Source organism: Nuphar pumila, chromosome 12 (assembly GCF_984573655.1).
Source record: "Nuphar pumila chromosome 12, dmNupPumi1.hap1.1, whole genome shotgun sequence".
NCBI lineage: Eukaryota > Viridiplantae > Streptophyta > Magnoliopsida > Nymphaeales > Nymphaeaceae > Nuphar > Nuphar pumila.
This window is the reverse complement of record NC_143260.1, coordinates 7,718,809-7,746,220: the sequence shown is the minus strand read 5'-3', so window position 1 is coordinate 7,746,220 and position 27,412 is coordinate 7,718,809. Positions and strand designations below refer to the sequence as shown.

Sequence of the window (27,412 nt, the reverse complement as noted above, 5' to 3'; positions counted from 1 at the left end):
TCACTACTTCGTTGCTTACTAAATCGACATTCCATGTATTCTGTCTTACTCTTACTCAACTTAAAATCTCTTGCTTTCAATGTATGTCTCCATAATTCTAACTTAGCATTAACCCCAGCACTAGACTCATCAATCAAAACAATATCATCAGCAAACAATATACACCACGACACATTTTCTTGAATTGATCTCGTAAGCTCATCCATCACTATTGCAAATAGGAAAGGGCTTAAAGCAGATCCTTGATGTAACCCAACCGTTATAGGAAAATTGGTTGTCACCCCTCCACAAGTGCGGACATTGGTTACTACACCTTCATACATATCTTTAATTATACTAATGTACTTGGGAGAAAGACCTTTCTTCATCATTGTCCACCAGAGAACGTCCCTAGGTACTCTATCGTAAGCCTTCTCCAAATCAATAAAAAACATATGCAATTCTTTGTTCCTATCTTTATTTCTCTTAATAAGTTGTCTAAGAAGATGTATAGCTTACATAGTTGATCTTCCAGGCATAAAACCAAATTGATTCTCCGATATCATGACAACCTTCCTCAACCTAGACTCAATCACCCTCTCCCAAAGTTTCATAGTATGACTCATGAGTTTTATATCACGATAGTTTGTGCAATCTTGTATATCACCCTTATTCTTATATAGAGGCACCAAAGTACTCTTCCTTCACTCATTAGGCATCTTATTTGTTCACCAAATCTTGTTAAAAAGATTTGTCAATCATTCTAAACCTTTCTCTCCCAAGCATTTCCAAGCCTCGATAGGTATACCATCTGGGCCAACTGCCCTTCTAGATTTCATTTTCTTCAAAGCCTCTGCAATTTCTTTCTTTTGAATCTTGTGCATGAAGTCACAATTCATCTCATGAAAAGGAATGGAAAAGTTTTCAAGATCTTGAGCATGACTTTCATTAAATAGCTTATCAAAATAATCTTTCCATCTCTCCTTAATCTCATCATCTTTGACTAAAGCCCTTTGTGTTTCATCTTTGATACATCTAACCATACCCAGATCCCTCGATTTCCTATCTCTCATCTTTGCAAGCCTATAAATATCCTTCTCGCCCTCTTTGGTATCCAACTTGTCATAAACCTCCTTATATACCTTATCCCTCGCGTTCCGAACTACATTTTTAGCTTCCTTCTTTGCTATCATATACTTCTCCAAATTCTCATTATCACGACTTTTACTTAGATTTCTATAACACTCTCTTTTAACCTTAATAGCTAATTTGACATCCTCGTTCCACCACGATGTATCCTTACCTAGCGGTGCACCGCCTTTAGACTCACCCAATACCTCCTTAGCCACCTTTCTCATGCCACCCGCTATCTTATTCCACATAGATTCTGAATCCTCCTCGAGACACCAATCAACTTCCTTAACTACCCGCTCTACGAACATTCCTTGTTTAGCTCCTTTCAGTGCCCACCACTTAATTCTAGGATTTATCCTATGTCTATCCATTTTGCGGCATTGTCTAATTCTAAGATCTAAAATTAAGACTCTATGTTGTGTAGCTACACTTTCTCCCGGTATAACCTTACAATCGATGCAACAACCCCTATCTCTCTTTCTAAGTAGGAAAAAATCTATCTGACTCGTATTAACCTCACTTTTAAATGTTACTAGGTGAGACTCCCTCTTCCTAAACCAAGTGTTTGCTAAGATCATATCATAGGACAAACCAAAATCTAAAATCCTTTCTCCACTTTCGTTTCTTTCTCCTATACCATAGCCTCCATGGATACTCTCAAATCCATCACTCAGACAAAAATGTTGTAGGTTCTAAATGGGTCTATAAGATCAAGTATAAACTTGATGGATCCATTGAACGCTACAAGGCGAGACTTGTAGCCAAAGGCTTTACTCAAGAATACGGGCAAAACTATGATGAGACGTTTAGCCTTATTGTCAAAATGGGAACCATTCGATTAATTTTATCTTTGCCGATTCAGTATGGATGGACTCTCAGTCAGCTTGATGTCAAAAATGCATTTTTGCATGGCAGTCTGAAAGAAGAAGTTTATATCTATGTAACAGGGATTCGGCTAGCAGGGTGCCACACCCGTGTCGACGCGACTCGACGCGGGTGCGATCAACCCGACACAGGGTGCGTTGACCGCACCCAGGGTCATTTCGGTCCATTTTTTGGATTTTAAAAAAAAAATTGTCCTATGAAATGGGTTGCGGAATTTAAAAAAAATCTTGGGGGGGGGGGGGGGGGGGCTGCCCCCCGCCAGGGGCGGCCCCCCTGGACCCCCGCCCGTTGACCGCATCGGGGGGAACCCCCGAACCCCCCTTTTATATATATATATATATATATTACATTTTTGCCCCTGTCGCACCCCCGCACACGAGTTTTCTGGAAGTGTCGAATCCCCGGACCCATGTGACATAGGTGTATATAGAGCAGCCCCCTGGTTATACAGAACACAGTCCCAACACTCATGTCTGTAAATTATGAAGAGACATCTATGGGCTAAAGCAGGCCTCTCGTTCTTGGTTTGATAGCTTCTCAGTCGAAGTTCAACGACATGGGTTCATTTGATCTCACCTCGATCACTCTCTATTTATCTTTCGAGATCGTCAGGTCAGTACTTTACTTCTCATATATGTGGATGATATTATCATTATTGGGAATTCTGATGAACACATAGAAGTTACAAAAGCTCTCCTGAGTCAAAAGTTTAAGATGAAAGATTTGGGGGTTCTATGTTATTTCTTGGGGGTTGAGGTAGACCGGCGGGATAGATCTCTTTCATTAACTCAACACAAATATACCTTGGATTTATTAGATAAGGCAGGTATGAAGGATTGCAAACCACTATCCACTCCCAGTGAATTGAATCATAAGCTCAGTGCTCAGGATGGGGAGGTATATGGAGATCTCAGGCAATATCGCAGCCTTGTGGGTATGCTTCAATATTTCACTTTCACTAGATCAGACATTGTGTATGCAGTGAATCAAGTCTTACAATTCATGCATGATCAAAGCACAGAGCATATGAATGTTGTCAAGAGAATCCTTCGATACTTAAAGAGAACTCTTGGGGATGGCTTAGTCTATCATCAAGCTGAGACTAAAGGGAAGCAACATCGACTAGTTGTATATGCAGATGTTGATTGGGCTGGAGATCCAGATGACAGAAGGTCGGTTTCTGGATATTGTATTTTTATCGATGGGAACTTAATAACATGGAGTAGCAAGAAGCAACGTGCAGTTGCACGATCTAGTACTGAGGCCGAGTATCGGTCTATGGCAGCAGCTACAACAGAGGTTACATGGTTGAAACATCTTTTGATGGAAATAGGAGAAACTATTCTACCCATTATTCTCCTATGTGATAATCAGAGTGCCATCCAAATTACTTTCAACCCCATTCATCAGAGTCGTACAAAACATATAGAGATTGATCAGCACTTTATTCGACAAAAGGTAGAAGACAAAGAAGTTGAACCAGTCTACATTCTGACGGTTGATCAAGTGGCAGATTTGTTCACTATTACCAGCATACGATTTTGGTTCTTGAAGAGCAAGTTGTCCATGGTGCACGACCATGCACAACTTGAGGGAGGGTATTGAGACTGGTTTGTTTTACCCATGTCTACGGGTTTGGAGTTGGACCTGAAAGCTATGTATTAACCCTAACTCCTTTGTATTTTTTATATCAGGTCTGGAACTGATGTAATATTGTGTAATATCCAGACCCAATCCAGTTTGTAATATATATATATGAAATATAGGGCACGATCCCAGCGTGCGGGATCGAACCATTTGTTGCAGCCGCCCCTCTCTCTCTCTCACAATCTTCTCCTTCTGTATCAACCGAACTCTGGAGGACGAATTCTTACAGGGACACCCGACATTAAGAATTGTCCAGTAAGTTATTTCTAAGTTTAGTTTACTTTTTATTAATCAAGTTGATTTTAAATTATGTGATGCTTGCCAAAGAGGAAAACACCAGAAACTTATTTTGATTGATAGCTTGCATGAGATTTATAAACCTTTAGATTTGATATTTGTAGATGTGTGGGGCCTGCCCCTATTTCTGGTACTCAGGGTTTTAGATATTATATCAATTTTGTGGATGGTTACTTTCGAATTACTTGGATATTTTTTTATGAAAAATAAATTTGACATAACAAATATATTTCAAAAGTTTAAAGCACATGTTGAAAATATTGTTGACACAAAAATTAAGTTTTTGCAAACTGATAGTGGCAGAGAATTCAAGGCCCTTGATTTGTTTCTCAGGGCCTCTGGGATTGGACATCGCATTTCATTCCCACACACCCAAAGCAAAACTAAACAACAGAGAGAAACAATGCATTGTCGAAACTGGCATCTCCCTCATGGCTCAAGCCCATGTCCTGACACAGTTTTGGCCTCATGCTTCAAGCTTCGTTTACCTAATTAACTATTTACCTACACCTAATCTAAGTCACAAGTCCTCCCTTGAAATCTTGTTCAAACAACAACCAAATTACACCCTTTTAAAAGTTTTTGGAAACGCTTGTTATCCTTATCTCAAACCTTACCGGCAATACAAATTATATTATAAATCCTCCGTCATGTTTTTCTAGGATATAGCCCCAATCACCATGGTTACTTGAGCCCTATGTCACAGGGACTCGACAAAAGATCCCTCGCACCCGCAGCAATGTGATGCGGGTGCCAGTGCGGCAAACACATCAGAGAGAGAGAGAGGGTTGTGTGTTGGACCTGGGTCTGGTAGAGTCCAATTGAAACCCAACTCTCTCTCTTGCTATTTTTCCCTGTCTCCACCCTAACCAGTGGGAGAACAAGAACTTGACACCGAAACCACGAAGACAAACTAAGAGAAGAGGGAAAAAAGGAATGGGGAGAAGGGAGAAGAATGAGCTCACAATGTGTGCTTCAAAATCGGAGCTGCCATGGTACTCCGGGGACTTGTCGCCGATCCTGAGGAGCAAGCTCTGCCAACTACTCATCGTGCCAGACTACAATACGACTATACGAGGAAGCGGTGAAGAGGATGAACGAGCTAGGGTTCTAGTCTGGAGAGACCTAGAGAGATAGAGATAGAGAGGGATGAAGGAGGAACAAGTGCAATGCATTCAGGGTTTGCATGAGGTTCCGTTTTCTCGCTTTTTTTATTTTTCTTTCCCCTCTTTATATAATCGTCGGGGTTTTCTGTTCGGTTCAGGTCGGTTTAGAGAACTGACTCCGACAATAGGACCCACTAAAGGTGAAATTGGATCGCATGTGTCAGGACCAATCCGATTAGATCAGACCCAAACAACATCAATCATTTTGAATTGTGGCAGTTTTTTTTGGATAATCTTGAATTGTTGCAATTTGTCTCAATGTTAGGAGTGCCAACAGGTCGGACCTCTGCCAGAATTGTGTGGGTTTGGACCCAAATCCAACTGAGAATTGTCAATTGGATGGGATGTATCATGGAGAAAACCATCACAAGGTTTGATAAGGTTTTTTGGTTTACGTGACCAATTGTAGTAGATGCATGTCATTCTTGACTCAAACCCAGACTTGTGTCTGATCCAGATTTGAATCAGACCTGAGTCTAACCCAAGTCTCAATCAGGCGGGGGTGTGGACTCTGGTCTAGGTCCAAGTCAAACTTGGGTAAAAAAAATTATTTTACCCTTATAAAAAAGAAAAAACCACACCTGCACCTATGTGACATAGGTTCGAGTCAAACTTGGGTAAAAAGATTATATATATATACCCTCTTGCACCCCCACACCCAAGTTTTTTTAAAGTGTCGTATCATCGCACCTGTACCCGCACCTATGTGACATAGCTCGTGCCAAAATCCCGTAAACCAAAAGGTCATTGTGTCTCGTCATGTTATTTTTGACGAGGAGTCTTTCCCCTACCAAAGTATGAAGCCTATTTCTCAACCTAGCCAACCACCCCAACTGATTCATGTTTTGCTTGTTGTTGCCTCCCCTCTTTCCCTGGCTATTGTAGCCTCTCAACCTCCCTCTCCCTCGTGTGTCACCCACCACCTCTTCCTTTTTTGGGACTAATCCCATTGCAGACTTTGGGACCCCACCTTTATCTATGCCTCCCTTAACCTCTCCTCCTCCTCCCCCTCCTCCTCAATGCACTCACAATATGATTGCATGTTCCCAAGATGAAACCCTTAAACCAAAACTTTTCTAAGCCACCAAATATCCCCTACCCATTGCTCTTCTTTCTGAATTATTTAACAATACCTTTAAACAAGCTCAATCCCAATCCCATTGGCGTGATGCTATGCAAACAGAGTTTTCAGCCCTACTTAAGAATGGTACTTGGACCCTTGTTCCTCCTAATCCATCCCAAAATCTTATTGGAACAATGGCCTATTTACCAACTTGATGTTCATAATGTCTTTCTACATGGGTCCATTAATAAAGAAGTTGACATGGAGAAGGATCTTAGGTCTCAGGATCCCCACTTTCCTTAACATGAGTGCAAGCTCAATCAAGCTCTTTATGGACTTAAACAGGCCGATCGAACATGGTATCAGCATCTCAGCAATATTCTCTTATGGTTTTATGGAATCACAGACAAATGCTTCTCTCTTTATTTTGCGGAAACCAAATTTAACTCTTTATATTTTGGTATATGTTGATGATATTCTCATTACTGGCAGCTCTTCTTCATTTGTTCAAACTCTTATTCAACGACTTAGTCAAAATTTTGTGTTGAAAGATCTCAGTCTGCTCCACTATTTTTTAGGCATCTCACACAACATAAATATGTTCTTGACATTTTACATTGAACGTCTGTGCTTGGAGATCCGATCAGCACTCATATGGCTCCCTCTACACGATTAACTTTTGAAGGGACATTTTTTCATGATCTTACCCCATATCGCAGTGTGGTGGGTGCTCTCCAATATGTGACCCTTACTTGACCTAACCTTGCCTTTCAAGTAAATCGGGTCTGTCAATATATGCATCAACCCACCATTGATCATTGGGGTGCCGTGAAGCATATTCTTCATTATCTTAAAGAGACTATTCATTATGGGCTACTGATTTGACCGCCCAAATCAATCTCTCACAGTTCTTTTGAATGCTGACTGGGTTGATTCTCCCAATGGCTATGTGGTCTTTCTTGGTCCCAACATTACTTCTTTGAGTTCAAAGAAACAACACGTTGTGGCCCGCTCCAACATAGAGGCCGAATATCGGGCAGTGGCCAATGTTGTCGCAAAAATCGCCTGTATTCATTCTTTATTTTGAGAGCTTGGTGTTCCAGTTCATTCTCTGCCTACTCTATGGTGTGATAATGTGTCTGCTACTTACCTTGCTGCCAATCCCATTCACCATAGTTGGAGCAAGCACATCGAAATCGATATTCATTTTTTTAGGGACCATGTTGCCAAAGGCCTTCTTAAAGTGTCTCACATTCCTTTGTCAGATCAACTAGCAGACATCCTTACCAAACCACTACCTGCTCTGTGGTTTCAGTATCTCCGCTTCAAACTCAACATTTGTCCCGGCCCGTTGCTTTTGCTGGGGGATGTTAGACTACAAGATCTCGTACTCGAATCCATATCTGTTACCAAGATCCATTCGGAAGATCAATCTCATAAAGAAGTTCTCTCACATAAGGAGTCCAAGAAAGCAAGACTCCAAGATCAAGAGAAGAAAAAGAAAGCAAGACTCATAAAGAAAGTTGATCAAAATCAAGAAGCAGTTGGCATTTTCCCCTCTCATAAAGAAAGTCCCAATGGACCTCTTGTCATTCAAAGAGAGTCCTCTAAGGACTCCTACAAAACATGACCGTGTTCACTTTGTACTCCATTGAGACGTGATTCATGGCAACTGTTGTAAATCTCTATATATACATCAATGGAGGACGTCCTCACTGTGTGTGAGTGTTGAGGTGAGGCTTACCGTGGACGTAGGATCGTTCAGTGCTTGTTTTTTCATGTGTTACGTATCATACTGTGCGCATTTAGTTCGAACACGGATTCCCGCGGCTACCATGTTCTTTCAATTTCTATTTTCCTTGGCCCTGTTGTTTCTCTCTTCCACTCGTTTGATATGCAAATAAGCTCATTCAATTAGGCCACGCATCCATCTAAACCTTGCCTCATTACGCATTCGTTTACTTTCAAATGGCTCTTCCTCGCCAGGGAGAGTGATTGGAATCTGGAACCACCCACTTATCCAGAAAATCTGGATAAGCTGGGAACTTGCATTGTGCCTCACCATGCAATTTTTTCAACTACAACCACAATATATGCATATGGTGCATCCATCCAAACACCCTCACAAAAAAATCCCACATAAAACGAAACTTATCCCACATTTCTTCATAGAAAACTCCTTTTTATCCTCCACCTCTATAAGTGAAAAAGAAAAAATAAGAAAAAAAAAGCAAGAAACCACAAGAAATGCATTTGAATGAAAAGAAAAAACGCAAAAGATACTTAAAAAAAAAAAGAACAAAAGAACAAAATCTAGCACGGTTCTTAAACTTTTGGATGTAATGAGAGAGAGCTACCACCGTCTGAGGAACCTCCGCCGGGAAGGCGGGAAGAAACTCGGGCCCCGACTGCTTCGTCCGGAGGTTCGACGCCGCAACCGCGCTCCGCCGGCGCTTTCCGGCGCTCACATTCGCCGGAAAAACCAACCTCGGGGCGAGTGAAGATCTGAGAGAGGGAGGAGTGGTGAGGAAGAAGGAAGGCTTGTGGATCGACCCCGACGATATGAGCTGAGCCATCGACAACAACGTACAAGCACCGAAATCTCTCTCTCTCTACTGTGAAGAACCCGCCGTTAAAAAGAGAGAAGTGAAGAAGAGAGAGGGTGAAGGCCTTTGGTTATATCGAAACTGGAACGCCAGCTTCCCACGTTTCGCCGACTTCAGTGGTTGGGTTAAAATCTAATTCTCGGGAAAACAAAATCACGATAATTTGAAAATTGTTGTTTCTCCGAAAAAAGTCGAAAAATATCTGTACGTGTAAAAAAATGCAGAAAAATACCGGTACGTGTAAAACAAATGCAGTAAAATACCATACTCATAAATAGCAGCCTAGGCTATGTCTGAGCAAGATAAATTCTTAAATAATATAGGTTTAATTGATAAATCTACCAAAAATCTCAGAAAATACTTTATTCTTAAAAAAAAAAATTAAATATAAAAAAAGCATAATTAAGTACATTGAGGACAGAGTCCGGATCAGGTGCCATAACATGGCACATTTTTTTGCACCCTCCATCAGGTCATGGGCCTCACATTATAACCAAGAGGGAGGATGATCAAGTGTGTAAGGCACAAAAAAATGTGTCATGTGATGGCATCTGACGAAGGGTAAGCTCTTAACGTTCTAAGATGGTGAGCATAAGTACAGCAGGACGATCGACTAGGTCTCTGATTTTAGGATGGTTTTTTCGAGTAAAAAAAAAATAAGAAAAGTAAATAATAAAAGTAACTGATAATATGTGAATGTTGTTGTGATATTATCTATATATATTCTATTTTTTTCAAATATCATCAGATTTTGCCTTTAATATGTTTTTATAAATTTACAACTATATTATCACCATATTTTCTAAATATCGCATATGTATGTGACTATGAAATATACATAGGAATTGTATATAGAATAGTAAAAGGCAAAAAATAAAGCAGCGTTTTATCACGTTAATGTTTTAATAAAAAGTTGTAATTTTAAAATTAGGTTATCAACCATTGAAAAATTCGCAATCTCTTTGTCACATAGGCTGTTACTTTTCAGTGAGAGCTTATCGTAGGAATTGTATATAGAATAGTAAAAGGCAAAAAATAACGCAGCGTTTTATCACGTTAATGTTTTAATAAAAAGTTGTAATTTTAAAATTAGGTTATCAACCATTGAAAAATTCGCAATCTCTTTGTCACATAGGTTGTTACTTTTCAGTGAGAGCTTATCGTTTTCGATTTTTTTTTTGTTATTTTAGGGATTTGGGGCCCACGGTGGGCCCCGCGTTTTCAATTGTACCTTCCTACTTGATGGGTGTAAACGGGTCGAGTTCAGACCCGGTCTAAATTAGATCTGACCTTCATTTTTTGGGATTTGGATAGTATATATCTGAATATGCGTCGTCTTGGAAAGAAACGTAGACGCCTGGTTGGTTCTAGTTGGATCCATTCAACGGGTCAGAACTGAATAAAGTAATATAGTCTGATCAGGATCAGAATCTGGTCCAATTCAACCTGTATATGTCTTATTTGTTTCTTAATTAGATTGCTAATTTTTGTTGTTGAATGTAATAATCGCCCTTGAAATTGATGAAATAGCTGGCTTATCCTAATTTACAAAAGCTAAACTTGATCATGGGCTATCAATTGAGTTAACTAAAACCAATGCAATTGTTTTGGATTTGGGTCCGGATATGCTGTATTGCTGAATGAACTATTACACCATCGGATGTTGGTACCGTTAGTTTGGATTTGGTTCCGATGTAGGTATCACCAAATCCTCAATGGTCAGACTCAAGAATAGATTGAGGCGACGATCTTTCCCACTCCAAAACCAGTTAGCGGTTCATGCCAATCGGTTTGGAGTTTGCATGTAAATGGACCTGGATCTTAATTAGATTAGTATTCTTTTTTAACCCGATTATCTAGATGGTCCGATCTGGTTTTTAGTTTTCATAATCAAGTATAAAAAAACAATCCTAATCCAATTAAGATCCAGGTCCATTTATATGCAAACTCCAAACCAGTTGGCATGAACAGCTAACTGGTTTCGGATGTGGGAAGGATCCACTTCACTCAATCACCTCTCAATATATTCTTGAGTCTTGATGTTTTGGTGATACCTACATCCAAACCAAATCCAATGGGGATATAGTTTTGACTTTTTGCTACCGAATCCGACAAATATCCGGATTTGATGGATATCCATTTCCAATTATACGTAAAAAAAAAAATAAATACAGCATGAACTTTTCACCATCTGAATCCAAATCCAAATTCAAATCAGCTTAGCCAAAACCCAATTAGTAGATTCTGGTATTGGCCGCATCCTATCCGAATCCGAACGGTTTACATCCCTACTCGTATGTCATAACCAAGGGGTCTCGATTCAAATTCAATGAGGTTTATCCTCCAACATGCTTTAAAAAAAAAGAAAAAAGACACACTGACTCATAAAACATCCTTGTGTCCATAGTTCATTCATGTGAAGAAAGTGCCTGTAATTTCAGTAGTCGCAATGCAAAATTGTAAGAACATTTTTTACAAATCGACTGTGCTACCAAAGAATTGTTTTTTGAACCATGTTTTCATTGAGTACAGTAATTAAGATTCTTATTTAAGTTGGTCCAGCATAACTTTTCCATTTTGCCCAAAACACACAGTATTGGACCAAGCCTTATGGGGCATGCCTAGCTAGAACACAATGGTGATTACACATATTACATGTGCATGTACTATCAAGAGCCTATCTCTTAATAGCACTCATACAGATGGATAAGAGTCTTCAGTCGAAAATAGGCATTCCCCTCAAAGGCATCAGTCTGCAATGTGGCCACTCCCCTAGCCATGAAGAAATCCCCAGTTCCTCCTATAACAGAGATATCCCTTGTTTTGTTCATCAATGGGTCAGCACCAGCAAAGTTTATGCTCCCCTTGTGCTCGGTTGAGTTGAACACATATGAGAATCCCATCCATGCAGTAAAGACCTCCTTCTTGTCGTACAAGTAGAAGCCCTGAGCTCGCCCAACCAGCGGCGAGTGCAAGTTGTTGTTGCTAGTGATCGGATCATCGAACACGACGACATCCCCAAAGTGGGACTGGCCAGCTATGATGGTGCGGTTTGCCCATGCCGGGGCACCGACTATGGCCGACGTTGCATTCGCAACATTCGTGCCATCATAGAGTATATCATGGAAGTAGAACACTATGCTCTTGCAAGGCTCTGGCCTTGGCCTTGCAGCTGGTGCTAGAGGGACTTTAGAAAACAAGAGAAGACAGGAGGAGAAGGTGATGAAGGAAAAAGATGACATGGTATTTCCATGGATCCCCTTCATTGTTCACTGCTGCCAATTGTAACAAGGAGGAACAATGAGCATGTTCTGGCAAGGTTAGTTCATCATTCCTATATATAGTGTTCAGTATGATACTTGACTTTGAAGTTTAGGCTGCAGATCCAAAGGTACTGTCATCATCCCATATAACCTCATTTCAATGGCTTTGGATCAAAGAAACACTAGAAATCATAACCCTTCTTGAATGAGTGGAAAACTTCATTTCACATTTTTTCATAAATGGCAAAACTTCATCACACAGTTTTTCATAAAGGGCAACTTGAAAACTTTGAAGATACAGCACAACTGGGGATTTAAGGATTATGAAGTGACCAAGAATCTAAGATTATGAAGTGCATCCCAGAGGATGGATACAAATGGAAAAGGAAATATTAGGATTGTTTAACAAAAAAAAGGAATTAGGATTGTTTAAACAAAACAAAATGTAAAGGTGTACTTATTTAAGTGATGTAGTTTTTTTTTTTAATAAGTGATTTCATTCTGCAATAAAAACAGAAAATAAATATATGTGGAGGAAAAAGTTGTATTAGGGAAAGTGAGTAAAAGATGTCAAGAATCCCTCATTTCCCCCTTTAAACTAGGATAATGATACCTGAATGCTCTCTCTCTCTCTCATATGGGCTGCATTAGTGAGATTTTGGCAAAGTTGGCAGCTTCTACCTACAAACTTGATGTTCTCATTCAAACCACCTTATGATCTTCAACCAATTCTATGCTTCAATATGTTAACTTCCAAGATATTGATGTAAATATGTAATAGCTTAACTGAAACGGCACATGACAGAAATTTATTATTTCTCCATTTGGCCATTCATTATCTCCTTGGCATTAACAAGTCATGCTCAAGAGAATAATGATAATTTAATTTAACCTGCAATCACCAACAGGTGCTACGTCGGTTTGGTAGGAGTAGTTTGTACAAGTCATCATGTGTTTGGGATATCACACATTATACCTTGTGTAAGGTTCAGGCCTGTATAATGTGATAGCATGAGTCCTCATGTGCCCTTGTTTATCCATTTTCAATTTTATGATAAACTAAATTCAAAATAGACCTTAAGGTGGTTATAATTAAGTTATGATCCGCTAATCATATATATAGTGGCTATTCTTTGAAGCTCCTCGTCATTATCAAGAAAAAGTTGTTCTCTTTCATTAGGTTTAGAGAAAAAGGCAAAGCCAAGGTTTTAGCGCGAACAAGATTAACGATCTATTTAGTTTTTGGGTGGATTCAAAATCCAACAATTGATCTTTCTGTTAAATTGTTGAAAAATATGATTTTGCCATTGTATAGTTTATTTTGTGAGTCGCAAGAATCTCATCAAGCTTGTTTTTCCCTTTCGATTGTCGGCATGAAGGGCCGTTAAATAAAAAATTTGATTTTTCGCCATAGCCGACAATGTCGACTATCCGTCGTAGGGATGGTGTGCCCCTTCAGTTATTGCAAGCCATCGGCGGGCTTTCTTTTTTTTGGCGCAAGCACCATCGGGTGCCTACACAATTTTCACGGGAAGGAGAGAACCGGACGGTCTTCCGATCACTCACTGGTTTAGGTGAGGGACCTGGTCCCCCTTCTTCTTTTTCTGATCGGCGACTGGGCATGGGTGGAGGAGGGTCGAATGCCCTCCTCACGCCATTTGGTTGCACACTGGATGGAAGGGAGGGTCGTTCAGCCCTCCCCTCTCTTGGTTCACCGGACAGGAGACTGTCGGATGGAAGGGAGGGCCGATCAACCCTCCCCTCCTTTTTGATCGTCGGACGGTAAGGGGGTTACACCTTTTCAGATCGCCGAACGACAGGCGATGGTTCTTGCCTGCTTAGAACGTCAGACGGGCACTCGCCTCTTTAGATCACCGGACAGTGGAGGCAGACGCCCATTCAGACCGAATGTTTCTAGGTTCGGCGACAACCTAGGGTTGTTTTCGGCCATCGTCGGATGCTTCGAGGTCGATGGCATTCAGAGCCAGATTCGGCCATCGACCTCGAAGCATCCGGCCATCGCCAGACTTGTCAGGGTTGACGACACTCAGGGCCAAGATTCGGCCATCGCCAAACACGTTGAGGTCGACGGCATTCAGGGCCGGGTTCGGCCATCGTCGGATGCTTCAAGGCCGGCAAAAGCCAATACCCTGTTCAGGCTCGACCTATAATAGTCGGGGCTAGTTTGGTCTTTAGCCGATCCAGCGACCCAGGACAGTTCATCCTTCAACTGTTGCATCGTCTCAGGGCCAGTTCGGGCTTCAGCCAATGCATCAACCCAGGGCCGTTTTGGGATTCAACTGACCGTGCTGGGGCCGGTTCAGCTTTTCAGCCGATGGGGCCAGGCTGAGTACGACCTCCAGGGTTGACCTGATTCGGTTCCCATTAGGTTAAGGGGACGGAACTGGCTCAGGAGGGGCCTGATCCATTAGCCCAGGCCTTGTATCGGCTGTGGTGTTGGGGGACTGACCCGGGTCAGGCCTGATTTGACCTGCTGATGGGTCCGGCCCAATCTCATGGGTCGAACCCTTGCATGTGCCTTGTAATAAATAATATATATAAGAAATTTTATTATTAAATTCATAAGCATTAAGTATGCACTATGGGTCCCTTTAGAGGGTCATCTTTGTTTACTTTTTGGTCCTATACGAATTGTGATCATGTTTTTTTTTGTTCATATCATGTATTTACATATTTGAACCATGATATTCTTTTTAGAATAGGGGTCTGACATTTTAATTGAGTTGATTGAAACAATGTTACCAAAGTAACCTCTCTTGTGTAGATTGACTCGTTTCGAATATTGAGATGTTTGTATATTTGGGTTTCATGCGAATAGTGATCAACCCAAAGGAAGATTACTGTTTAGCTAAACTCAAATATATATTTTTTAATAATAAATATAGGATAATTGTATGATTTTTCATATGAATAATGAGTCAGTTCAAAGAAAGGCTTGTTGTTTGACATGATTAATTGTTCATGCTTGATTACTGTAATGAGAGTATCACTTACAAGTTGACATTTTTGTCTAATGATTAAATATCAATATTGTGCTGGGTATCTTGTGATGGGGTTCACCACAGTTTAAATATGTTATGTGATATTGAAATGTATGTTAATTGTGAGCTTGTTTGTTCTTGATTTAGTTAATACTTCTACGATATCTGCAAATATAAATTCGATCCCTATTTTAAGTGGTTCTAACTTTAAAAACTAGAAAGAAAATGTTATGATTGTTCTCGGATGTATGAATTTGGATCTTGCACTTCGAGAAGATCAACCACCTGCTCTTACGGATAGGAGTTTCGTTAAGGATAATAAGAACTCTGAGCGATAGGATCAATCCAATTGCATGAGTCTTATGATCATGAAACGTGCAATTCTAGAATCCTTCAGGGGCACTATGTCTGAAAAGGTTAATGCCAAGATGTTCCTTGAGAAAATAGAATGACGTTTTGCTAAAAACAAAAAGGCTCAGACAAGCACTCTCCTTTCGAGTCTTGTTTCAATGAGGTATAAAAGAAAAGAGAACATTTGGGAGTACATTATGAAAATGTCTCATTTTGCTTCAAAAATAAATACACTAAAGTTAGAGTTGTCTGAGGACTTGTGAACTTAGTTTTGATATCTCTTCCTGCATAATACAGTCAGTTTAAGGTCAGTTATAACTGCTAAAAGGATAAATGAACTCTTAACGAGTTTATTTTTCACTTGTGCAATAAGAGGAAAGTATAAAGAAAGAAAAAATATAAAGTGCTCACTTGGCAGTAGCCTCTAAAGACAAATTTAAGAAAAAGAAAAGGAATAAGAAAGTTGTAGTGGACCCTTAATCGTAGAAGAAACAGAAGAGACATCAGGATCTAAAGTCCAATTATTTCTTTTATAAAGATGAAGGTCACATAAAGAAGGATTGTACCAAATATCATGATTGGCGTAAAAAAAAAGATACACTCCTTACTTTGATTTGTTCTGAGGTCAATTTAACTTATGTACCCAAACACACTTGATGGATGGATTATGGTGTTACCACTCACATAAGTGCATCTATATAGGGTTGTCTAAGTTGTTGAACATCAATTGATGCTAAAAGATTTATCTAAGTAGGTGATGACAAATCAGTTAAAGTTGAGGCAATAGAGACATGTTTATTACTATTAAAGAATGGTAGTTATTTAGATTTGAAAAAAATATCTATTATATTGTCTTTTAGATGAATTTTGATTTCTATTTCCGCATTTGACAAATTTGGTTATTCTTGTTTATTTGAAAATAGTCATTTTAAATTGTTTCTCGATTCAAATCTTATTGAGAGTGGTTCTTTGTCTCTGGTTGATAACCTTTATTTGCTTAATATTGTTGCCTCATATAATGAAACCTTGCATTCTAGTTCCTGTGGTACAAAACAAAAATTAACCAATGAGAATTCTGCTTTATTATGGCACACACGCTTAGGCCATATTTCTAAATAAAGAATTGAAAGACTTGTGAGGAGTGAAATTATTGATTCTCTTGATTTCACTGACTTTCAAGTTTGTGTTGAGTGTATAAAAGGAAAATGAACAAACATAAGAAAATTATGTGCTGAAAGGAGAACATATGTCTTAGAACTAATTTATACAAATATTTGTGAGTTATTCCCTACGGCTTCTTGGAATGGTCAATAATATTTTATTATGTTTATAAATGACTATTCTTGTTATTGGTACTTGTATTTAATTCTTGAAAAGTTTCAGTCTCTGGATGTGTTCAAATTGTTTAAGGCTGAAGTTGAAAACTAACTTGGTAAAATGATTAAGACCATCAGATTTGATCGTGGTGGTGAATACTATGGTAGATATGATGCATCAGGTGAACAACGTCCAAGGCCCTTTGCTAAATTCCTAGAGAAATATAGTATCGTCCCTCAGTACATCATGACAGACACTTCTAGCATGAATGATGTTGCTGAGAGATGAAACATGACCTTAAAGGATATGGTAAGGAGTATGATTTCTTATTTTGCCTTAACAAAGTCTCTCTGAGGAGAGGTATTGAAGACTGTAGCTTATTTATTGAATAAAGTATCATCTAAAGCAGTAACCAAGACCCCATATGAAATATGGACAGGTAAAAAGCCAAGTATGAAGCATTTTCATATTTACGGATATCCAGTTGTGGCTAGGCCCTACATGCCATATGAAAAGAAACTAGATTCAAGAATGGTTAGCTGTTATTTTGTTAGGTACTCTGAAAGATATATGGGTTATAAATTTTATGATCCTGTGAATAAGTCCTTTTTTAGACAGAAAATGCATGTTTCTTTGAGGATGCTAAGTTTAGGGAGAGTGATAAGGTAAAATACATTGCTTTTGAAGAAGGGTATGTTTCTCTTCCTATAGTTGTTGTTGATAATGATCAGATTTCTTTTTCTGATATTGTCCCAACAAATTTAGATTAAGGTAATGTTTAAGATCTCCATATCCAAAATCAAGTTTTTTCTCCTAGTATAAACTCAACAATCTCAAGAAACATCTCAAGTAACTCAAGAACAAGTGCCATTAAAAAAATCTACTAGAGAGAGGAGAAGGAAAATTTTAGATGATTATATTGTTTTTCTCCAAGAATATGAGGGTGATACTGATTTAAGGAAAAATGATTCAATCAACTTTCATCAAGCTATAAAGAGTTCTAACTCTCAAAAGTGGATTGATGCAATGCATGAAGAGATTAAATCCATGAAAAACAATAATGTATGAGATCTTGTTCTATTACCTGAAGGTATGAAACCTATTGGTTGCAAATAAATATTTAAAATCAAGAGAAATTCAATGGGTAATGTAGAAATATATAAGGCACATCATGTTGCAAAAGGGTTTACTCAAAAGGTAGGCATTAACTATACAAAGATTTTTTATCCAGTTTCTACAAAAGACTCTTTTAGAATTATGATGACACTTGTGGCTTATTATAATTTGGAGCTAATGGTAACATTGATGAGATAATATATATACATATATATATATATATATATATATATATATATATATATATATATATGGTGCAACCAAAATATTTTGTCTCAAGCAATGCAAAGGAAATGGTTTGCAAATTAAAGAAATCCATCTATGGACTTAAGCAGGCTTCACCTCAATGGTATCATAAATTTCATCAAGTTGTCTTCTTATTTGGTTTTGAGATTAATGTGGTTGATGAATGTGTATATTATAAGTTTAGTAGCGGTAAATATATTTTCTTGGTTTTATATGTCGATGACATATTACTTGCCAGTAATGATATAGGCATATTGCATGAAACCAAGAGATTTTTGACGAAGAATTTTGAAATGAAAGATCTTGGTGATGCCTCTTTTGTATTAGGGATCCAGATACAATGCGATTTTTTTTTGGGTATTCTTGGATTATTACCAAAGAGCTATATTGAAAGGATTCTTGATAGATTTGGCATGAAGGATTATAAACCAGGTGATACCTCTGTTACTAAGGGAGATAAGTTTAGTCTCATTCAGTGCTCCAAACACCAATTTGAAGTTAAGGATATGAAACCGATTCTCTATGCATTTGTTGTGGGGAGTCTTATGTATGCTCAAGTGTATACACGTTCGGATATAACATACATTGTTGAGATGTTAGGCAGATATCTTAGTAACCCAGGTATGAATCATTAGAAAGCAGTCAAACGGGTTATACAGTACTTGCAAAGAACAAAATGTTATATGCTCACATACAAGAAGTCAAATCAGTTGGAGATCATTGGATATTCTGATTCTAACTTTGTTGGAGGCCAAAACAATCGCAGATCCACATTAGGTTATGTTTTTCTGTTGGCTGGTGGAGCAATTTTTTGGAGTGCCAAGCAGACACCCATTGCTTCTTCCACTATGCTAGCAGAATTTGTAGCCTGTTATGAGGCATCTAAACATGAAATATGGTTACACAACTTTGTCACAGGGTTGCGGATTTTGGATAATGTTGAGAGACCGCTAAAGTTATTTTATAACAATAATTTAGCAGTGTTATATTTCAACAACAACAGGAGCTCATCGAAGTCAAAACATATTGACATCGAGTTTCTTATTGTTAAAGAAAGAGTGCAGAATGGTCAAATATCGATAAAATATATTGGCACAAACTCCATGATTTCGGATCCACTTACCAAAAGTTTGCCACCCAAGGTCTTTCACGAGCATACTGCTCGAATGGGTGTTTTATCATTTAATGATATGTTGGTTTAGTGAGAGTTTGTATTTAAACATTTTATGATATAATAAAGTTTCATTTTATCACTTCAATATAAAGTTCAGGTTTTAGTTTTATTTTGTAATCATTTGTTGTGATCTCACTAAAGAATAAGGAAGGATCAGTTAAAAATAGACATGTTTGGATCATATTACATGTAATTTTTATGCTTTGCATCCATACTTGATCTATGTCATTTGGTTATGTTAATATATGTGATCATTAATGAGTCTAATTAGGATATTTATAATGAAGACCGCTTTGGTTCTATGTTGACATGATCAATGAACCAGATTGTTAGAGATATCGTTTGATAAGATAGTCTTTTTGAGCTCATAAGGTTATAATGCATGATTATAAGGCCACATATATGGCCCAAGTGGGAGATTGATAGAAAAATCGTGTGGGCCTATATATGTTCAATCACACATTATAGGTTGTCTAAGGTTCAGGCCTATATAATGTGATCTCATACGGTTGAGCCATATGATATCTCATATGGTATGGTCTTATTATGTGTAGAGACCTTGTGTGCCATTGTCTGTCAATTTTAAATTTTATTATGGGTTGAATTAGAAATAAACTCTAAAGTGGTTACAATTAGGTTATGGTCCCCAAACCATATGTAGTGTCTATTCTTTGAGGCTCCCCCCCATCATCAAGAGAAAACTATCCCTCTTTCATTAGGTTTAGAGAAGAAAGCAAAGCCACGTATAAAGGTTCTGAAAGATTATACCCGCGAAGATCTACTGGAACACCAATGAATTCAGGTACGCTTCCACATCAAGTTTTAGATTTGAAAGATTATACCCGCGAAGATCTTTTTAATGATTTAGCGCGAACAAGATTAATGATCTGTTTAGTTTTTTAGTGGATTCAAAATCCAACAGGTATGGCCACGAGTAGGGGTAGACTGTTGAAAACAAGGAGGGCCTTAATCCTCCAACTTTGATCATAAAAAAAAAACAGAATTGGTGCAAAGTCATATTTCTTTGGTTAATAAAATCCAAAAGGTTTAAAGATCCCAAGGGTCAATATTAATAATAATCATATAGAGATTATTGTATGACAAATAACATCAAAAGTATTGGTTTCAAAAACTAATGGGATTGTTGCAAGCAGGTCGTGCTTTGAAAAGGTTATTTGTTAACTAGCGGTCTTATATTCAGAATGATGAGATAATCTCTCAATACTCAAAGTTTTATATCAGAAGCTAGTTTTCAAGAAACCACAAGTTTTAACAAAAGTGGCTCTTCAGGGTTGTATTAACTGGTTGAAAGGCTTGAAAGAGATTGTTGTTTTGGAGGGAATAATATCCATTGGTACCAGATTCAAACGATTCGTTCACCATTCAAGGGAATACAACATTGAGGGAGAATGTGAGATATTCTGTTCTACCAGGTTCTTGTATCCCTAAGCCAAAGAGTACATCCTATGAGATCTATTCTGATCATTCATAAGAGCAGATTCATTATTAGCTAAGCTAATGCTGAAACTACAATCCAATGGAACAGGGAGTTTAGCCATGGTTAGAAATAAAAACTTTTTTTCCCTTTTTTTATGCAAGTTGAGGTTAGGCAGACTAGACCAGATCTTGAATGTCGAGGGGTTTTATTCGCTCAAGGGTAGGCTATATGACATAACATCAATCTCTCCTGCACTCGAGCATCTGAACTAGGGTTTCCCCTCGATAAATATCGAGAAAAATAAGTTTGGAACCCAATCCCTCTGTTTGATCTTCCAATTGTGAACTCACAGCAAGCTCAAAACACACGGTTGAAGGATCAAGTGCAATGTGAATGCACTCTTATGGGATATAGTCTGTCAGTTATGAATCCCAACAGCAAATGGAGGGTGATGGGGTGCAGCAAGACACTAAGTGTGCAATCACATTTCACTTGATCTGCCCTCAAGCGCAAGTCATATGATTCTTTTCCTTGTCAACTAGGCAACAAATGAATCTTCTAAATCGATGCACTATATGCAAGTGATTCACATCCCTCTTATCTTATTCATCCCTGCCTTTGATCGTATTTCTTACCCCAACTATGATACCTAAATAAGATTCTATAATGATCTTAGAACAAAAAGTTTTGAAGTGAAAGAAAAGTAAAAAGTTGAAGAGTTTAAATATGTGAACGTATTTCTTGTCCAAAGAATTTTAATGGTACTTGTAATATATTCAAGCACTCTGGGCACGTTTGGAAGTAAGAAAAAGGTAAGAAAAGTAATATAAGGTAAGAAACTGTATGATTTCTTCGACCCTTACAAACGAGAGAAACTTTTTCTTTGAGAGAGTCGCTCTAAAAAGCACTTTTTGATAGAAAATATTCCTCTAAGAGAGGTGGGAAAATATTTTCTACCAAGAGAAAATGGCCATTTACACTCCCACCACTCATCTCACCACATCTCACCACCACCCACCATCTTATCATCACCACTACCACCACCCACCACCACCACCACAATAACCACCATCCATCTTATCACCACCCACCTCTCGGAACACCGTCCTCTTTATGATGATTTTTCCCCATCCATCTCACCACCACCACTACCACCCACCATTACCTACTTCTCAAAAAAGCACCTTCTCTATGATGATTTTTTACCATCCATCTCACCACCACCACTATCACTACCACCCACCATCACCCATCTCCTGAAAAACTGCATTGGAGAAGCTCTACCACCACCACCCTCCTCCTATCTCTCATTTTTTAAAGATTTTGCGTTTTATTTTTCTCATGCTACCCAAACATGAAAAAAAAATTATTTAGAAAATTTATTTGGGAGTCGCTTCTCACTTAGCATACTTCGAAACATTTCAACAATTATTTGATTTTTTCACTTGAAAACACCATTTTGTTCCAGTGTTTTTCTTACAGTCAAGTGCATGTGTATACCATTTTGCTTGCAAAAATAACCAAACTCGTTAGATAAAATTTCTCTCACTCTATTTAATATGTGGGCCATTAGATTTTCTATTTCTAATTTTACACATATTATCATGAAAAAGTATTGAATAATCTTTTTGAATTAATTGTCCCACACTAAGCAAGTTATGAGCTAAGTTTTAAATATGATGGTACATTTGCCTTCAATTTTTACGTGCATGTCATTTTCAAGCTTAAGTTGCAACTTCACCAATTCATCCATATAGCAGAACAAATCCTTCCTTCTTGTCATTTGGTTACTACAACCACTATCTAGAAACCACACATAACCAATACTTTTATTTGCATTTAAGCAAGTGAGAAATAAGTTATCTTTTTCTTGTTTTTCTTCGACAAAATTAGTTTTTTTATTTGCTTTATACCAGCAGAATGGCTCGGTATGACTCATCTTTTTACAAGAAGTGCATTGTTTTCACTTGTGACTTTGTTTTTTATTGCCTTTCTCACCACTTTTTGATTTTTGATGGGTGATGTTAGACCTCCCTCATCCTCAACCATGACCATGACCATGACCATGATAGCAAGCTCTGCCTCTTCCTCTGCTTGCATACTTGTGATCAATGAAACTTTTGCCATTTTTATCTTTTTCATAGATATCCACTTTATACTAAAATGCATGCTCGATATTATTATAAACTAATCGATTTATTCTTACTTTATGAGCCATCAAAGAATCCATTAGTTTATTAAGAGAGTAAATTGACAAGTCTATAGATTCTTCGATAGCAATGACAACATGATCAAATTTTGAAGGTAAACTCTAGAACTTTTCCTAAATCTTTTGATCAATAATGTTTTCTCCAAAAGATCTCATTTGATTAATAATAATAGAAATTCTAGAGAAGAAATATTGTATAGACCCATTGCCTTTCGTAAATAGTGTCTCAAAATCTCTACTTAGAGTTTAACAGTGGTTACCTTTTTCTTAGCATGAAATTCTTGCATTAATATGTCTCATGCTTGTTTTTCTTTTGTGGTATTGGTAATATGAGGAAAAATAACATTTGTTATTGTTTGTTGTAATACAAGTAAAGCCTTGACATACCTTTTTTAAGCCTCCTTTGCATATGTCGATTTCTCCTCTGCTTTAGAATTCATTGTTCTTGCAGAACTAGTCTCTACTAGATCCCAAAGATTTAGTGAGATGAAGAATGGTCATATCTTTATACTCCAAAATGCATAGTTTTCTCTTAAAAGTATGAACCGAGATTGTGAGAGGTTGAGTGTGTTCATACCATTCGACATTATGAACTACAGGAAAAATGATTACCTCTCTGCAGAAATTTGAAGATATGCTTCAACTATGACCTTTATCACCACAGTATTGCGCTCAGTTTCACGTAGGCAAGCTTTGATACCAAAAATGTTAGAAATAGGGAAGATGGAGTATTCATATACACTTACGATACACAAAGATAAAAGAAAACCTCACTTGATAATATTAAAGAACAAGCAAAACACTACAAGAAGGAATACACCCAAAGCACAAAAAAGAAAACACACACCAAGACACCATAACTCATACGTCTAATGCCTCTTTATATAGGCAACACAACCATAAAAGAGTTACTCGCATATACCCCACTAACACCACCAATATTTTATTACATAGGTTACACATTTTAACTCGCTATTCACATTTATCACAACCCATTTCAACTTTCAACTCTTCACATACCTCCACGTTTACATCACATTTTATCACTCTTTCCTATCGATAACGAGAAAGAAGAAGGGAAAATTCAGAGAAGGTCTAGGGATCGTATCAACTCTGGTATTAGAGTGCGACCTGGGCACCCCAATGATGATATGAGCTCTCCAGGATAAAGTCGAAGGCATCAAGTCCTAGCAGATTGCGATAAAGGGGACCCTCGACTAGTTGCAGGATGTCGCACAACGATGATCGAGTAGTTATCCCTACTCACTGGCGTGGGATCTACGTGAGCCCTAGCGCCCTTGGGTGCAGACTAATAGCAAGAAGGGCCAGTGATTTTAGGGAGTGCAACACCTTCGAGATCGGCTCAACTCAATTTTACCCATTTCATTTCTGAGGGAGGACCCCATGAGTTGGTTGCTTAGGACTGAACAATTCTTTAAATGCCAAAAAATGCAGGAGAGTCAGAAGGATTTACCTAGAGGGAGATGTCATGCGCTGGTTTCGATGATTCTCATTATAAGAAGGGGACATGTCGTGGGAACGGTTTGCCCAGGCGATCACCACCAAATTTGGTCCAACCAAGTATTTGAATTTCAACGCATAGCTCTCCAAGATCAAACAAAAGGGGAGTATGATGGAATACCAGGCAAAATCCGAGAACCTATCAAACATGGTCAGGGTCTGGCCGATAGCAACCCTTGTTGGAACGTTCATCGGAGGCTTGAGGGAACGAGATTCATATTGAGGTTCAGAATGCCCGACCCCAAACCCTTCTCGATTGCTTTGAGATGGACTGAATCATAGAGGAGAAACTGTAATTAACAGACCACAAAAGACGATGGACCAAAGGGAGGTGGAACCACACCTTAAGTGGTTCTGTGCAGGGTTGACACCTTGTGATTGAATTGAACAAGTCGATGACGAAAGGTCAGGCGGTTGTCAGTTGAACAGATGGCCGAAAGGCGTAAGCAAGGACTATGTTACCATTGCTATGACAAATAGGGACCTGGGCATCGATGTAAGTCCCTCCACATGTACCTGGCTGAGGAAGATGAGCTCATGGAGGTAGAAGATCCAGTCGAAGGGGGCTCTGATCAAGAAGAGATGCTGAAATTTTCTGTTAGAAGGGGGCAACGACGCCTCAAACTATGTAAATCACTGGTTCGATTCGTAAATCCCCTGTTTCAGTTTTAATAGACACAGGATCGATGGACAATTTCGTGTGTAGTTGCCTGCTGAAGAGGCTTAAAATTCTTGTTCAACCTAGACTCGGGTTTGAAGTGAAACTGTGAGATGGTAGTAGGTTGCAGAGTGAAGGGTTATGTGCACCGGTTATATTAAGAATTCAAGGCCTAATGTTTGTGGTCGATTTACACCTTCTGCCCGTGAGAGGCACATACGTAGTTTTGGGGTTGCAGTGGTTGAAAGAAGCGGGGATGATATGATTACCTAGGACTTTGAGGAGATGAGTATGACGTTTGTGCACAACGGGAAAATTATAAGCATTTAGGGAATTGAGGGGGTTAGAGTGGGAAGGAGCTGAGATAAACATGCTGCTAAAGGTAGTGAGACATGAGCACAGGGCCCACCTATTGCAGCTCGTGAACCCGCATAATGCTGGAGACCCACGGAAATTGCCCCATGAACTTTAGGAGGTGTTTGACACACAGCAAGGGCTGCCTCCTGCACTGAGTCAGGATGATCATATCTCGATAACCCCAAGAGCTCCACCTACCAATGTGTGACCCTATAGGTATGCACATGCCCAAAAATAAAAAAATAGAAAGACTCAGGTTAGAAATGTTAGAGGCAGACATCATATAACCCAATAGAATTTTACTCAGTCCCAATGCTACTCGTCAAGAAGAAAGACGGTAGTTGGAGATTTTGTGTTGATTACAAAACGTTGAATGCTATAACTGTTAAGGATTAAATATCCATTAATCCCCGTAATAAATGGTCTCTTTGTTGAATTGTGCTAGGCATATTTCACAAAGCTGGACTTGAGATTTGTGTACCACCAAAATAGGATGAACCTTGTGGATGTACACAAGAGTGCATTCAGCCTAGTGATGCTCTTATTAATAACATTTTCAGGTCGCATCTAAGAAGATTTGTGCTCTTATTTTTTTTATGATATCATGGTTTACAACACAACCTGGAATAGTCACTTGGAATATTTATAGACAGTGTTGTAGACGCTACGTAAGCAAGCACCAGTTGTATGCCAAATGAACTAAGTGTTGTTTCAAGGAGCAACAAATAGCTTATTTGAGCCACATAATCATGAAAGATGGGGTCACCACTGATCTGTCAAAAATTGAGGTCATGAAAACATGGCCACAACTTAAGAACCTAAAGGAGTTGCGTAGATTTCTGGGTCTGATAGGTTACTGCTACAAGTGGTTAGTTAAGCATTACGCCCTTACTAGTGCGCCATTGATAGCACTTTTTTGAAGAAATACGCATTCATGTGAGAGAAGGGTAGCAAGGGCATTTGAAGCATTAAAAGAAGCGATGAGGAACACCCTTGTTTTGGCCCTACTGGATTTCTCCAAAACACTTGACAAAAAACTTTTGAAAAGAGCCGCCATTTTGAAAATTCTCTAAAACAGGGAATCACCTTTGATAAAACCTATTTTAACGATTTTTTTTTAGGGTTTCAAAAACCCTCTCTCTACCTCTCGCACACTCTCGAAACCTCCATCAGCCACACTCCCCTCTTCCAGAAGGATCTTCCCCATCGCACCTCCTTCATCCCTCCATCACCGAACTCCCCTTTCATCTCCACCTTCCATCACCAACAAACCTTCATTCTCGACCCTTCTTCTCATCCCTACATAAACAACCGCAGATCCCCTCTCCATTTCATCCATGATCACCTCCACCATGTTCTTTTCCTTCTTCTTGATTTCCCCTCTTCTTCGGCTTTTCCCTGGTTCTACCCATTCAACCGAAGGAGGTCGATCAATCCCCCTGCAGCAATCAACTCAACTGAAGAAACCGCACCCCTCTTCTTTTCTAGCAGGAGAGCATTTCCACGGTGGAGAAAGAGAAACTCCTCTTTTCGGGTCTCTCCCCCTTCCTTCAAGCACCTCGCAAAAATCAAGTGACGAAGCTCATCAGGAAGATCAAGAAGACCCCCTCTCTGAGTCCAATCGTAGTGAGTATTCTCTCTTCCCTCTTTGATTTCTGATTTCCTCTTTTGTTTTTCCTATTTTGGCCCATCTATGCACCAACGGTGGTGTTGGGTTGCCTGTGCAACATCAACCGGCCCTTATGCTATAGTAAAAGGAGCAATAACGTTCCAACAGTCATTCCCTTTTTTTTTTTTCTTCTCTTTCTTTCCTCTCTTTATGTCTTATTTGTTTCGTCGATCTGTGTTTTCTTTTTACTTCAACTTCTGCTTATGATTATCAAACCTAATCCTCTTACGGGTTTCATCTAAGTCCAATCCTATTCCTTCATCCCTCGATTTTGCTTTCGTTTCGAAATTTTTTTAATATTTAAACTTCCCGAT

The 27,412-nt window shown here is 38.8% G+C and overlaps 2 protein-coding genes across 3 annotated transcripts in view; both read right to left on the bottom strand.

The window, feature by feature from the left end:
• LOC149819856 (pyruvate kinase isozyme G, chloroplastic-like) overlaps nucleotides 1-8,886 on the bottom strand; it is a 52,673-nt gene extending 43,787 nt beyond the window's left edge. The window contains exon 1 of one of the 2 annotated variants that reach the window (XM_089983824.1): nucleotides 8,529-8,886. In XM_089983824.1, coding sequence (XP_089839950.1) covers nucleotides 8,529-8,747 — 219 coding nt within the window. In that variant the 5' untranslated portion in view covers nucleotides 8,748-8,886. The remainder of the gene's footprint in view (nucleotides 1-8,528) is intronic. The other variant, XM_089983825.1, reaches the window with a different exon arrangement.
• Nucleotides 8,887-11,461: 2,575 nt separating this feature from the next.
• LOC149819855 (disease resistance response protein 206-like) lies at nucleotides 11,462-26,636 on the bottom strand. The gene is made up of 3 exons (XM_089983513.1): nucleotides 26,574-26,636; nucleotides 15,325-15,401; nucleotides 11,462-11,936 (listed from the first exon to the last, which is right to left on the bottom strand). Exons 1-3 carry the CDS (start codon nucleotides 26,634-26,636, stop codon nucleotides 11,462-11,464), a joined length of 615 nt encoding a protein of 204 aa, XP_089839639.1.
• Between the last annotated feature and the right edge of the window lie 776 nt (nucleotides 26,637-27,412).